General features: G+C 49.6%; 1 protein-coding gene across 2 annotated transcripts in view; it reads left to right on the top strand.

The window, feature by feature from the left end:
* Positions 1-16128, top strand: part of LOC147020527 (choline/ethanolamine transporter flvcr2a-like) — a 121434-nt gene that overhangs the window by 36455 nt on the left and 68851 nt on the right. For both annotated transcript variants that reach the window (XM_085895945.1, XM_085895944.1), the window contains exon 4: positions 15365-15432. In XM_085895945.1, coding sequence (XP_085752071.1) covers positions 15365-15432 — 68 coding nt within the window. The remainder of the gene's footprint in view (positions 1-15364; positions 15433-16128) is intronic.

Genomic DNA, 16128 nt, shown 5'->3' with positions numbered 1-16128 from the left:
AAGGGGCCCGGGAAGCCAGCCTGCCACGTGTGCGTTTCAGGGGAGGTGCCATGGGGGGCACTCCCTGGTGTTTAGGGAGCTGGTAGGCTCGGAGGCAGTGTAGTGCCCGGGGGTGCCATAGCTGGAGATTCGGCAGAGGGTCGTGCCTGCCAAGGGGAGCCACGCGTCCCAGCCATGAGACCGTGTGAGGGCACGGAAAGAAAATTGGGGGGCGAGGCCCGAAATTGTGAGGACACCAACACAGGCGACGGGAATCTGGGTTGTTAGAACCAATAGTTTAAGCGAGAGGCACTTGTTGGAAGCCCCGGGGTAATTTAACAGGTTAATGGTTAGGGTAGATTAGGAAGTGTACCCCTCCGCACCATCCATCCCCTCGCTCTCGTTGTGGGCCGCTGGACCCACTTTGGGTTAGATCGCTGAAGTCTGGGGAGGCCATTCTGAGGCTTAGATTGGGCCTCGGCACAGGACGCTAGCTCTCCCTTATTCCCCTCTGGGAAGGGAACGTAGGGGTTGGGAGAAGGCTAGGTGACAGGATAGGTTAGCTGAACAAGGACGATAAAGGGGGTTAGGGGACGAATTATAGTCGGAGTAAAAAAATAAAACTAAATTAAAAAATTAAAAAATTAATTAATTGGGGCTAAATTGGTTTTTGACAAATTAAGGGAGTGCGTATAGACAGTGACAGGCAAAGGCGATAGGTTTGGAGGGAGACCGTAGGGTAGGTCCGAGCCCGCCTTCCGAGTGGCCAGCACCACCGCACTCCCTCTACCAACCTCCACTGAACGGCAAAGGCTGGCCAGCTTCATCTGCTGGCTGCGTTGCTGCAAGGCAAAGGCCGGCCCACTTCATCGGCAGCTGTTGTTTTGCTGCAAGGCCTGTACCAGCCGGATCGTCTGCAGCTGTTTTCTGCAAGGCCTGTGCCGGCCAGTTCATCTGCCGGCTGTGTTTGCCTGCAGTGGCCTTGTTCTGCAGGCTGTGTTTGCCTGATCACCTTTGCCATGCCATGCCCACTGCCCCTGTTCACCAGCCCCGTTCAATTTTTGCTTTGCCCCCCTGTTCATTGCCATGTGCGCCAGGATCAAAGCAACAGTTTGCAAGCTGCAAGAACTGCCCTGATGGCAGCTACAACACGGGCCTGCAGTGGCGGCCCGTGCACCGTGTTTGTGTCCATCCATCCATCCGTTGTGTTCATTGCGTGTGCCACTTGAGCTGGCACGGAGACTGCGTTTGTGCAGCCCATGCACCGTTGTGGTTCACTGGGTTCATTTCAAAAGGGAAGGCCTTGGACTGCGTGTGAGCAGCCGGCCACGTTCCCTGTCACCTGCATTGTTTGAGCCAGAGACTTCATGCGAGCAGCCTGGCTCCCTGCTAACTGCTTTCTTTTTGCAGAGTTCATTGATCCTGGGCCATGGTTTAGTGTAAAATTTGTAAGTTAAGGTTAAGATGTACTGTAAATATGAGTGCGCCCCCGGCATGTCTGTCTTAGCGCCGGCAATTTTATTTAAGTCGTCCGTGTGAGTGAGTTTGTTTAGGTAGTTACTCAGCCCTCAGGTTATTTATTTTGGGGACACGAATACCATGAATGTCGCACTCAGGGATCCGTAGGTAAAATGTACTAGGGGAGAACTACACATGATGGCACACGAAAATTTGATGACTCGGGACGAGTCTGTAAAAAGGGGAGGGGGTAGTGTTGTGGTTGAGGAAATTCGCAAGCCACCATTCAGGTCCCTTAGGTGAGATATCTCTGTAAGTATATGTGTAGTTAGCCCAAACCCGTTGTTTAGAGGGAATAAATGTCATTCATTCGGGCTGCGACCCTTCAAGATAGCCGTTTTTCTTTTACTATCTTTATTTTGGACCAACCGCCATTACTACCACCACAACCACCACCACCAACCGCATCTCGACAACCACAGCCACCTTCTCCAGAACTGCCTTCACAACATCCACCTTCTCCACAACCGCTTTCACAACAACCACTTGAACCAAAACCGCCCAATCACACCACCATCACAACCGCCTCAACCACCAACCGCAACGCCACTTCACAACAACAACAACAACAACAACAACAACGCCAACAGCCACGACCTTTACCGTCACATCTCGCTCTCGCAACCATCGCATCACCGCCATTCCCGCGCCGCTTGTGGGCACCGATCCTGGACTCGTACAGGGCGCGCACCGAGCAGCGGGTGCAAAAAGCGGCCTTTCCGAGAAATCGGATCAAGAATGATTCACGCCCACTTCTGTTCCGTCCTATCAGCGAGCGTGGGGCGATTTGGCCCCGCCTCCAGGCGCATCGGAGTATAATCGATATATGCAGATTCGAGGATCAGGAATGATTCACGCCCACTTTTCCTCTGTCCAATGGGCGAGCGTGGCTCCGCCCCCGAGCCGATCCTGATCCAAAAATCTGCATATGGTTTCTCCTGTCGCACTATAAAGCGCCGAGCGCGGGGCGAATCGGGGAAGAGTTGGAGAGTTGTGGCGGCGGCGAAATCAGTCGAGAGTGTCTGTCGGGGTCCGGAGAGTCTGGAGAAGCCAAGGAGCTTTGTGGAGGTCTGCGCTCGTGTGAGAGTCGGGGAGCTGCGGAGAGGGGAGGCCGGGAACGCGGTCGAGGTCGCAGTGGCGTCGCTCGTCGCGGGACCCAAGCCAGCCAGATATCCTCTTTCCCCCGAGCATCAACATCCCCCCCCTGTTTCCCCCCCGCGCTGAGATAGTGTGAGAAGGGGGGGCCCCGTTCCCACCCCATTCCAGGCAGTGCCAGCGAGGCCCGCGGAGTCGGGGCGCCGCCGCCATTTTGCGGCTCATCACCAGACGGGTAGGCTCGACGCGGTCTCGGCCCCAGGCCCGTCTGCCCCCTTATCGTTGAGGGTGGCCCCTTTTTCTTTTGCTTTGGAGTATATGTGTTGTCGGCACCGTCTGTGAAGTAAAACTGTGTAAGTGTTGCCGTGTGCTCGCGTAGTCGGTAGTAGATCTGCATTGTGTTTCTTTTGTTGCAATTGCTTTTGGTGCGTAATTGTTGTTTCTTCTTTTGTTACATTTGCTTTTGGTGCATAATTGTTGTAATCGTATATGTGTGCTTTCCGTTTGCCGCGGAATAAATGTGCCTTATGTTGAACTGTTTTTTCCCGTTTCGCTTCGTCTTTTCTTTAATTGAATCTCCATCTTACTTCACGTAAAGGGTTGGTCGTGGGCTAAATACGCCCGATAATTAATCGGAACCGTCGAGGTTGACGATAACACCGCTCGGTTATCCCGATAGTACGGAACGGGTCGCTTAAAGTGGCCCGTGTCCGAAGTCGACCTGCGGCGAGGTGCGATCGCCCGGTCTACCCTCCGTGTGGGTACTTAGGTAGGTCGAATTTGGCGAACAACCCTATCCCACGCGGGGGGCCGATTGGCACGATCGTGGTGAGGCCGAAAGGCCCACCCGTGACTAGTTCCCGGCATTAGTCCAAGAGGGTCACGACGGGATTGTCCGTCCGGTGGGCGACGTGCCGCGATTCGAGTTACGTGGCCGCTCGCACACCGGCGGGCGCGAATCCGCAACAATATATATACACATATACATATATACATACACACATATATAATCTGGCTTTACATATATTTTATGAAGTAAACATTGGTCTCATGGGATTAATTAGGTCTGAAAACATACAGAAGGACACCTCATTTATGTTGTTGCGACAAATATTTACAAAGTTATGACAATAATTGATCTGCGTGGCGGCCATTTTGGATTTTCACACTTAAGGGTTTCCAGGAAAAAATCACGCTTGGTACTATATCAATAATCACTAAGCAATTCCTCAAGCTCATTTGTGGCAAATTTGGTGTTTTTCCACAATTTTTCACATATCTTCAAAGCAATCGTCCAAAAAGCTGGATTTCGCTCTCGAGTACTACCCATACTTTGGCCACCCTTGAATGGGCCAACTGTACTGTAAGGAAGTTCTGAAATGGGTTAATTTTGATCTAGATATATTCACCTTCCATGAAACCCAAGAAGTGGAGATAAAAGCAACATTATAAATGATTTGGTTGCAAAATCATGAAAAATGGCAAAAAAATTGGCTGCCATATTGGATTTATGCTGATGAAGGGAATATCAAATATGAAATTTTATTATTCTAACTATAAGATAATAACCCAAGTTCATAGGCTGCAGTGCAAAATTCATCATATATGGCCTTTTAATGACCTACAAAAGCAAATATAAGAATATAAAAAAAATATTGAAATTTTTGACGGTGGCCATTTTTAAAATGGCTGCCAAATATTGTTCCACTAAATATATTCACCTATACTTTTAGAATGTCTTTCATAACATGTATAGGTCCCAAAAAAAAAAAAACTTTATTGCGAAACTGTTGCAATTTGTTCTAGGTTTAGTCACACATTGCCGAGACTAATGGAGCTCCACAGAAGAACACCAAAGCAGAACTAGGGCATATTCTCGAGGGTCTAGTCGATGAAGAGCACGAAAACACTGCCAGTGACAACCAACATCGCAGCGTGTACATCAGGGATGCTATGGCTGAACTCCATATCCTGGGTGTAAATGGTGGTACGTTTGGTAACTTGGCGCAGTGTTACCTAAACCAGTTGCTTCATTGCATCAAAACACACCACACCCTCATCGAAGTCTTCGACCAATATGATGATGTCAATTCTGTGACGACAGAGGAAAGAACGAGATGCCTTGCTGTTGCTGGTGGATCCCGAAGCTACCAAGTTATTCCTGGACGCTCAGTACCACAATGGACGAAATTCATGGCTCCATCATCAAACAAATCCACCTTGACACACTTCATCTGTCGTCACATCACGCAACATGCACCAGCAGCAAAATAACTTTCAGACCAAGAAAAGCGGATCTATTTGGCTGGTGGCTTTTCTGATGGTTCGTATACAGCATGCCTTTCATCTGCAGGAATGTATCATGACAGTCAACTCGCATCAACGCAGGAAGAGGCAGATTCTCGGATATTTCTTCATGTGAAGCATGCCGATGATGAGTTCAGACGTAACAATGTGCGTGGGTCTATTACAATCAAATCAGCAAACACTGATGTGCTTGTCTTAGCAGTCCACTACTTTCCACAGTTGCGGGACACTGCCGAAATATGGATAGAGAAAATAACATCAGCAGGATGCAAGCTTATCCCGGTCCATCAGATATGTTACAGCTTGCTTCCAGAAATGTGTCCCCGGCTTCCCGCGTTTCATGCCCTGACAGGATGTGACTCTGTATCAGCATTCTTCGGCTATGGTAAAAAGAAAGCATGGAAAGCTATGAAGACACTGCATCTTCAGAATAATGGTCCAAACCTTGAAGTCCTCGCCACTAACGATCTCCAGGAGGCAGTGGCTGCTTCAAGACATTTCGTCAGTGCCATGTATGATTCTCAAGGGAAATACATGGATGCACACACAAATTTGAATGATCTTCGGGAGAAACTCGCAGCGACCTAAGATGTCCCAGTGCATAAGTTGCCTCCGTCCGAACCAGCTTTTCTCGAACATGTAAAGAGATCCATTCACCAAACCCGAGTATGGATGAATGCCCACCTAGCAAATCCAGAAATTCCCACACCAGAGGGTCGTGGATGGTACAGAGGAGAAGGTGTGCTGCATCCCACATTGTTTGATGGACCCACATCAGCGGAGATGTTAGATGGTCTTGTGTGTTCAGGCCGTGGTAGTGAACCATGTACCAACAGCTGCAGCTGCTCACAAGACAGTTTGCCTTGCACTAACGAGTGAATGTGTGCCACCACTGACAGGCAGTGTGGCAACGAACTGTCACATGGTGACCAAAATGACACGGACAGTGATGGTTGAACATATCGAGGACACTGGCTCAAAATATACTGAAACGCAAAAGAAACTTACCACTTGTTTGAAATATAATAAAATTGTAACAGTTCAAAATAAAACAAACCAACAATTGCTAATTGAAACATTGGCATTTTATTGATGAGATGTCAAGTTTTTGACCAAGATACACCATCTCATAAGTTTGTTCTACAGTACAGAACAGCACAGGATGCAATGTCAGTCCCCTTTCAATAGCGTGTGTGGCCACCATTGTTTAGGATACAGGCAGTGCATCGTCGGCGCATACTGCCTACCAGTCTTTGGATGGATTGCTGCTGGATTCTGTCCCACTCAGTCCTCAATGTCTGAAGCCATCTGACTCAGGACCATCTGCCTGTCCTGCCTTGCAGTGGTGATTCTTGGCCTCCCTGATCGAGGTCTGTCATCTGCAGAGTTGTGGAGGGTGTCTCTGTCCACCAGGGCCGATATCGTCTGGTGTGAACAGCCAAGGTGACGTGCCACCTCACGGTAGCTCAATCCGCCTTGCAGTATGCCCAAGGCACACTGCCGTTGATCCCTTGACAATCGTGGCATGTTGATTGAAATGCCCATTTTGCACTGGCCTTTTTAAAGCCAATATCAAGACATCACGTGCAGCTCATTAAAATCATCCCGTACCCCTTGGCTAATCACTGACAGTCAAAATGGCTGTTCAACAGCTGTGCTATGAAGTGACCATTGAAGGTTCAAGTGACCATCCGTGACCGTTTTGTCTGACAGTGAGGACACTATTGTCCACAAATAAGTTCACACATTTACTACACGCAGTGTTATTGTTGATATTTGAAGGTTTTAAAAGGTGGTAAGTTTCTTTTGCAATTCAGTATATATGTTTTAGTTCATTTCTCGTAAAACAATGTGTATTGGTGTAACATAAAGTTATCACATCACTTGTGCAAACTTCAGTCACTACATCGTATAATTTGCTAGTAGAAATTTGTTTCAACATATTCTCATTATATTGATATGGTAAACTGAACACATATAAAATAAAGAAAAAAATATGACAATTGGCAGATGTTTGTTTCTGTAGTTGATGATTTTCGAAGTTAGCGGTCCGGAAATTACGTCTTTTTTTCTATTAAAAGCACTCAAATGTACATATATTTATCTCGAAGTATTCCATTAAGTAACTAGTAGTATTCCCCTGGTCATTCTGCACATTTCAATACCAATCATGTAAAAATAGGGCACATTGCTTCGTAGTTATGGCTAATTCACTGATTTTCGGAAATGGTCAAAATTTTCTAATGGGGGTATCCTTCAGGTGTGAATATTTCATGGGCCGCACACCAAAAAATGAGGACAACAGGGCAAAATGAGTTACTGAGATCCCCATCTTTCATATGAGACCTCTTGTAGCTTTGTGTCAAGCCAGTTGATTAAGTACCAAAAAAATCTGACCTATACCGCTGGCCTAAACCCCCTTTTTCGTCTTTGTCCGGCTAACCTATCTTGTCAACCTAGCTTACTCCCATCCCCTAAAATCCTATTTAGAGGGGAATAGGGAGAAACTAGCATCCTGTCTTGAGGCCCAACGAAGCCTCAGAATGGCCTCCGTAGAGTTCAGCGATCTACCAAGGTGGGTCCAGCGGCCTACAATGAGTGAAGGGATGGATGGTGCGAAGGGGGTACATCTCGTAACTATCCTAGCATTCATTAACCTTAAACTACCCCAGGCTTTCCAAAAACGCCTGACACTTTAAACATTTGGCCCTAGCCCTCAAATTTTCATTCGTGCCCTCGCACAATTTCATGGCTGGGCAGCGTAGCTCACTTGGCAGGAACTACCCTCTGCCGAACTAGAACCATGGCACCCCCGGGCCCTGAGGCTGTCTCCGAGCCTACCAGCTCCCTATGAATGTGGGGGGTTGCCCTCTCTGGCATTGCCCCCCTCCGATGCCCACGTGGCATGCTGGTACCCCGGGTCCCTTTCCGAGGGTCGCCCGTGCCCACTACACTGCCCACGTGGCATTCTGGCACTGCGGGTCCCGATCCGCGGGTCGCCCGTGCTCACTACACTATCCCAGTCCACTGGACCCTTGGCCTACTCTGGCTGACCAGTCCGGTGCCTGGGGTGCCCTCTAAACAATACTCACCATTCAACAGCCACGCTCCCAGCCGGTCCATGAACTCCTGCACCCCTCCAAATGGGTTTCGTGCCTTCCCTCGACACCAACAACAAAACGGCCTCCTTTTGATAAATTTGAATAACCCACTAACTAACATTAAACTGACCCTGGGGTCACTTGGGTGGGAATCACTCCTCCCCCCACTCAGTCATTCGTACCATGCATTCCACATTCGCTACCCTCACACACTTGGGCCCGCTGTCCCACACTCATTCCTCACACATTTCAATTTTTCCTTGACTCACGCATACACTCCATCACTGCCATTCTCTTAACTAAATCCCCTAACTCGTGCTCCCACGTCATCCCTTAAACTAATGCACTTCCTTTTATTTCTCCATAGCTAAGCTACGTCCCCACTACACATTTCATGTCTGTCAATGTCTCCAAAATCCAAAAATCCATTTTCTAAATCTATCCTAAAATCCCTCTAACTAACTCATTCCACGGGCTCCATGAGGAATAACCCATGTCCCCATGAAGCCGGTCTATCTAAACTAACCCTTCCCACTAACTAGTGATCCTATGCCCAAAACTAACAAGACCCCACCCCCCACATCCACAAAACCACCCCCACATCCTGCAGGGGCGTATACTTGGAAGCGAGGCTCTTTTTTTTCCTCGACAGCGCCATGGGGGCGGTTTTCGGCACGCCCGTTCGTCCCTCTGGCGATACCGACGTCCCCTCCGAAGGCTGATCCGTGCGGCCGTGACGTCACTCTGCACCTTCCACACAGCACTCGCTCGCGGGGAATTCCCCACGCGGGACAACGTGCGCCGTATGCCCGGGAAACGTGCCGCGAGGTCCGGGCCGATGACGTCACCCGCGCACCGAGCCTGCAGCCGGCTCGCGCGTTTCGTCCCGGGAACAGAACCATGGCACCCCCGGACTCCGTGAACAGAACACGTGGTATGCAGCACGTGGAGCCTCGCACACACGTCCACGTGGGAACCCGCGTGTTCCGAATTCACCTAACACTCGTCGCCATTTTAACCGTCCGCGCGACGGTCTTTTTCGAAACGCGGGACGTTCCCGCACCGGAATCCCTCCACCAAAGCGCGCGCGCGCGGGCCGCTCGTAAAGTGCCGAACGGGCCTCGCACTCGGACGTCCCGTGAAACGGGCACGGTTTTCAGAATAGCTACAAGCGGGCCCTTCGGCTCACTGTTCCCGTCTCCCGTGTGGACTCGTCCGCGTTTCAACTCCTCACACGCCAAACGCACGTTTCACCACACTCGTAACCACACACACCGGGACAATCACGCTGGGGATTCGCGCTACCACAAGGGGTCCCGGGGTTTCTATACCCCCCACGCTGCGCGTGCACCCGTCAACAACACCCATCCCCTCGACCTCGTTCGGCACGATCGGACCAACCTCGTCGCGATCTGCTTCACGGGGCATGGAGTCTCCCTCCGTTCCTGGAGGAGGCCATCCTGCTGCTCGCACCGGGTCACAAAACATTCCCCAAGCTCCCACGACATTGTCTCCTATTACTCCCACGTGTGTGTGCTCTCGTCAATTTCATTTAATTCGTTCCCCTCTATTGATGTCTCCGTCTCCGTCTCCTCGTTTATTATTTCCGTTTATTCCTGGCTCTTCGTCTCTGTTTCCTGTTCTATTCCCCGTGACTCTGGTGTTTCTTCGTTTGTCTCCTGCGTCTCCGTGAATTTTTCCGTCGTCGTCACCTCTACCTCCTTTAATTTCTCCGTCACCTCTTTTATTTCTGTGATGTACTGAATAGAAGATGCTTAGCAGGCAGACACGAGCGGGGGAACAGTCGAGCCGGGCTGTGTTTCACAAGCGCGAGCGCGGGCGTACTTTGCCCGCGGCTCCCCTTTATTACGTATGCAGCACACGCACAAGCCGGGCGACGACAGCATTCCTACAACGCCTCAGGCGGCGCGCCCACCTTATATCCCTTGCAGACCCGATGACCACGACGACCCCTCCTCCCCTCATCCTGCCCCGCCCTGCATGCCCGCAGGCTATACCACACTCCTCCCTCCTAAAAGTATGATTATTAAATGATCACCATCATAATAAGCATAAACAGCACAAAGGACTATGGTATAATAGTAGACAAGGCACAAAAATGAAAACAGCGAAGTATAACAGCACATCACATCATATAATGCGTGGAAGCGGGCTACTGGAGAAGCACAGCAGCACTACACAGCGAAAACGCCCCCAGGCGGCTCATGCTTGCATGGCCCTTGGCGAGGTTGCGGCGACCTCCCGGCCTCCCCCGGCACCATCAAACGCCTCCGGCCCACTCCCCCCCAGGCAGACCCGTCGTAGATAAACATTCCGAGGCCGGAAGCCTGCTGTCTGGCAGCCGTGGCGCCAGCGCCAGCCTCGATCGACCTTGGCTGGGGGCGCTGAACAGCGCCGCTGGCTGGACGCACACAATGTTCCAAAACAACCCACGTACCACAATCAGTTGAGACGCCAACGCCCGTCTAAACGGCCTTGAGCGAACACAGAGAGCTGCGCCCGCAACCAGAGGTGGGCGTAACGCCGACCAGCGCACCAGTCTTGGCTCCGAGTCGATCTCCGAGACCCACACGGCAGCTAGACGGTAGCAATTCCATTTAAACCACACTTCAACCATAGGCTCGTCATAAATCAATAGGAATAATATTTGAACCATTGCAAACTCATTTTTCCGTACAGCGCGTTCTGTTGACAAAATCTCAGCACCTGACAAAACAACTACCCGTGGCTCAGGGCAATGGAAGGCCAACCAAACCTTTTTATTCGCCACCACCGCTCCCAAAGCCACCACATCACATTGACCATACCGCAAAACCCATCGATTGATCTCCGCCAAACCCACTCTCACACAGGAACTGCTGGCATTTATTTCAACAACGTTAAACTGCATCACTAGAGCAAGGAAAAACAAATATGCAATGAACAGCAACCCACAACCCCCATCACGAGTCCGATTCTTGATTGTTGACTCGATGTCGTGACTCGCGACTTCCTTTAACGCCACGGGCTCACCGCAACCTGTTGAAGCTGCTCGAACAACACCGCATCTCGCATCATGCACGCCGCCGACGCGCGAGAGCCCATCGCGAGAGCTGGCACAGCCCCTGCTGCTCCCGAACCGCACACCGCCGTTGCAGGCAGCAACGAACGGCCGCTCCCGTCGCATCGACGCGGCTCCTGCCGCCAGAACCTCGCCCTTGGTACCCGACGAAAGCATCGAAGAGAGCATCGGCACACCTGGAGGTACGAACTGGAGATCCAGCCCGAGGTGCGCCGGCCAGTCCCGACCCAAAAAGGACGGGCCCCTCCCCTCGCACCCCAAACACCGCGAGTAGGGCGCTTCGCCCCCGGTAAAGCACCGAGACGTCGGGCGCTGCAAGCGGCGCAACCGCTTCGCCGGTGTACGTGCGCGATGCGCGGGCAGCACGAGTGGACTCAATTCGACACCCGGTCAGTGCCTCGATCACTTCAACCTCCCCTGCCACTGATCTTGTCATCTCCGGATCAATTGGAAGCAGGTCCAACTCCAGCAGCATCTCCCGCTCCGGGTCGCCCTGGCCCATCGCGCTGACCCCCGGACCATCTGCTGTGCCCCGACCATCGAGACCCCGGACATTCTTCAGAGCTCGCGCGACGTCCGACACCGCGTTCGAGCCGAACCACGTGTCCTCGTTCTTTAGCCGTGGCTCTGCAGAAATCATTCCCCCGATCTGATGTGCCTCAATAAAACGAACACCGAGCGCGGCCGTTGCCCACTCGACGTGGCCGAAGTCGATTCCGACGAAGGCGGGCACGCGTTCGTGCGCCGTGCACCGACCCTCTGCCATGCTCGTGCTGGCGAGACCTTTGGCTCCGTAGCTTGGAACCGCACGGGTCATTTGCCGCCCTGCACACGCCGATCCGAAGATCCTCGTCAGCCAACTATGATGTACTGAATAGAAGATGCTTAGCAGGCAGACACGAGCGGGGGAACAGTCGAGCCGGGCTGTGTTTCACAAGCGCGAGCGCGGGCGTACTTTGCCCGCGGCTCCCCTTTATTACGTATGCAGCACACGCACAAGCCGGGCGACTCCAGCATTCCTACAACGCCTCAGGCGGCGCACCCACCTTATATCCCTTGCAGACCCGATGACCACGCCGACCACTCCTCCCCTCATCCTGCCCCGCCCTGCATGCCCACAGGCTATACCACAATTTCTTCCGTTGTCCCCTCGTGTCTCGCCCTCCGCGTTTCCATCTGCCCAATTACCGTGATGGCATCTCTCGTCCCGACCTCACCCGTATCCATCGCGGGACCGACACAATCCACACTCCCCCTCGGCTCGTTCGTTCCATCACGTGGCGCCGCCATCTTGTAATCCATCGTCGGCCGATCCTCTCTCCATGCCTGCATGTCTGCATCCATTTTTGCATCATTCTTTGCATGAGCTCCATAACGTGCTGCACTGTCACCTGCCCTGGCCGCTTCCCACTGACTACATTTAGTGGTGCGGTTGTAATAACTAGTACGTGCCCGTAAAAAAAAAAAAGAATAAATAAATATTCCAACCGCGAGCAACAAACAACAACCACACAGGCCGTTTCTTTGCTCTCGCGTGCCCGTACGTGAGTGGCCCGAAAGTTTGCATATCACAGATACGATGATTCGCAATTTAGGTTTTAATGGCCAATTATTCAATTAGCGCCAACGTATTTTACCTTTGCGCAATGTCGTCGCAAGGAAAAACAAAAAGAGAAGAGAAGAGAGAAAAAAAATTACTTCCTGGTTCGGAGCATACCAGCACTCTGATGTTACCGAAATTTATGCACCGTCTAATATGGAAACGATCATAACTTGGGGAATTGTGTTTATCTATAAATGCGCATAAGAAATCAAGAAATTATTAGAATACACGAAGTCATCACTCTCCGGAAGCCCTACGTTGTAACCTGTAATGGGGAACGCAACTGAGCTTCCCTTCCTCATCGGCCACGCCCACGCAACAACGTGTCTTGCCGTTGGTTTGGTAAATAAATGGCCATAACTTGGGAAGCACTTGTCCGATTAATATCAAAGCTTGAAAAGGCACATCCTCAGGTCCCCAGCAATATACTTGGCAAGTTTCAATGAGATGGGACCAGTGGTTGTCGAGAAACAGCGGTCACAGACACACAGACACACAGACACACAGACACACAGACACACAGACACACAGACACACAGACACACACACACAGACACACAGACACACAGACATACATACATACATACATACACATACACACATACACACATACACACACACACACACACACACACACACAGATTGCTGGAATTATAGACGTACATGCCCATAAAAAAATAATAATTAACATAAATATTCAAACCGCGAGCAACAAACAACAACCATGCAGCCCGTTTCTTCGCTCTCGAGTGCCCGTACGTGCGTGGCCCGGAAGTTCGAATATTATTCACAGTTACGATTATTCACAATTTCGTTTTAATACCCAATTATTCAATTAGCGCCAACGTATTTTACCTTTTCGCAATGTCGTGGCAAGGAAAAACAAAAAGATAAGAAAAGAGAGAGAAAAAAAATGTACTTCCTGGTTCGGAACATACCAGCACTCTGATGTTACCGAAATTTATGCACCGTCACATATGAAAACGATTATACCTTGGGGCATTGTGTTTATCTATAAATGCGCATAAGAAATCGAGAAATAATTGGAATACACGGTCATCACTCTCTGGAAGTCCGTACGTTGTAACCCGTAATGGATCCGGAAGCCCGTACATTGTAACCCGTAATGGCGAACGTGGCTGAGCTTCCCTTCCCCATCGGCCACGCCCACACAACAACGTGTCTTGTCATTGGTTTGGTAAATAAATGGCAATAACTTGGGAAACACTTGTCCGATTAATATCAAACCTTGAAAAGGCACATCCACAGGTCCCCGGCAATATATCTGGCAAGTTTCAATTAGATCGGACCAGCAGTTGTCGAGAAACAGCAGTCACAGACACACACATACACACTCACACACACACACACACACACACACACACACACACACACACACACACACACACACACACACAGATTGCTGGAATGGAATAGATAGATAAACAGAACCAGATGAACGGCCACTTTTCCCAACCCTGGGGTAAGGATGTGTCTTCCTCACGGGTGTTTCCCTGAGCCACGGATTCCTTTAACATTATCTCTACACTCTCTAAACCCACCTGCCTCAGTTCATCTTGGCTGGCCATGTCACGTGTTGGGAATTAAAATTTTAAAATACGCGTAATTTGGGGAAACGGGGGGGGGGGAGAGGGGTTCGCTCCCTACACCCCTGATCTGAATCCGTCAATTTTGCTACAGAGACGGAGGGGTTTGTATCTATCTAATTAAATAAGGCCGTTAATTGTCTTCAAAAGGGGTGTTTTAATTAACTCAAACACCTATTTTTAACTCTTGCACTTCCTTGGAGTTCCCTTAGTATGCATGCAAAGTTTCAGGCTGCTGGGTTTCATGGTTTTGGAGTTATGGAAGTGACGCACTGACACACATTGACATTTATTAGAAAATAAGATGAGAAGTAAAATGACCTTTATGGTGGTCCAATTAACTGCTCCATTAAAGTTTAATCCAAACAAGTCTGGAGACGGCGATGGTTCACGAGCAATGTACATGGTTTGCCTTTTTTATTTTTAGACCTTCGAGGGGACGCCACGGGAAAACTGGCGGGAATCGGAAAAAACGTAAATGATGAAAGTTGTAGTACTCAAAGAGCACTACTTGCATACCAACTTTCATTCGAAACAGTTGAAAACCCTAGGAGCTCGATGCCCAATTTATTGATTTTTTTGACATTTTCTAAGTTCGTGACCTTGTGACCTTGACCTTGGAACGAAAATGAAAAATCGAGCTCCGTGGGGCTATGCAGGTGCCATTGGGCTAACCAAATATCAAAACCCCTGCCAGATTCGACAAACCCCCTCGGAGAAGATGTAACTTGAAACCGGCTACCCCCTAAAAACACATGTTTTTTGGGCGTGGCTCTGCCCATAATGGGCGCACCACACCCATTCTCCGGAAAACATAACTAGATCATGATACAAACCTCGCAGTCGAATTTTATCAGGATCGGATCAAAACTCACGGAGCTATTCTCAGGACAGACAGACAGACAGACAAACAGACAGACACACACCCATAACGAATATAGTGGTCAGTTACTGACTCGTGAACCAATACAGTACTATACCACGTTCTTGTTGGAAGATATATTTTACATATATTATTGTTATTTACCATCAGCAATTTAATTACCATCTCCACTGGTATGTATTTTTACAGGTGTAAATGCTGGAGTATATTACTCCTTCGCAACTCTACTCAACCAAGCAGTTCTGTATTACTACCCGGTGAGTATATCATTCATTTATATTGCTACGGACGGATGTGGACTGAGGGGAAAATGGGCATAAAGTGCTTATGGAAAGTCTACACCCCCTGTCAAAGTTTTCACCTGTTCCCTTATAACCTGAGATTAAATTGCATTAAATGAGACTTTTTCCACCTTTATTTACCCATCGTAATAAACCCACAACTTCCAAGTGAAAAACAAATTCTACAAATTTCAGAAAATTAACTAGAATACAAAACGAGAATATCTTGGTTGGATAAGTACCCACCCCCGTGAGTTAATACTTGATGGAAGCACCTTTGACAGCAATTACAGCCGTGAGTCTTTTGGGATATGTCTCTACCAACTTTGCACACCTTGATTGGGTAATATTTTCCCATTCTTCTGGATAAAACTGTTCAGGCTCAGTCAAGTTACATGGGGAATGATGATGGACAGCAATCTTCAAGTCATGACACAGATTTTCGATTGGATTTCAGCTCTGACTGGACCACTCAAGGGTATTTATCTTTTTATACCTTAGCCACCTCAGTAAAGCTTTGGCTGTACGCTTCAGGTCATTGTCATGCTGAAAGGTGAACTTCCATCACAATTTCAGCTTTCTTGCAGAGGGCAGCAGGTTTTCCTCTTGGATTCCTCTGTATTTTGCTCCATCCATCTTCACTTCTATCCTGACAAGTGCCCCAGTCCCGGA

The sequence above is a fragment of the Eptatretus burgeri genome, chromosome 9 (genome assembly GCF_056783735.1).
Source record: "Eptatretus burgeri isolate ZD-2024b chromosome 9, Ebu_testis_v1, whole genome shotgun sequence".
Taxonomy (NCBI): domain Eukaryota; kingdom Metazoa; phylum Chordata; class Myxini; order Myxiniformes; family Myxinidae; genus Eptatretus; species Eptatretus burgeri.
Note: the sequence above shows the minus strand (reverse complement) of the source record. Positions and strands in the feature narration are given on the sequence as shown.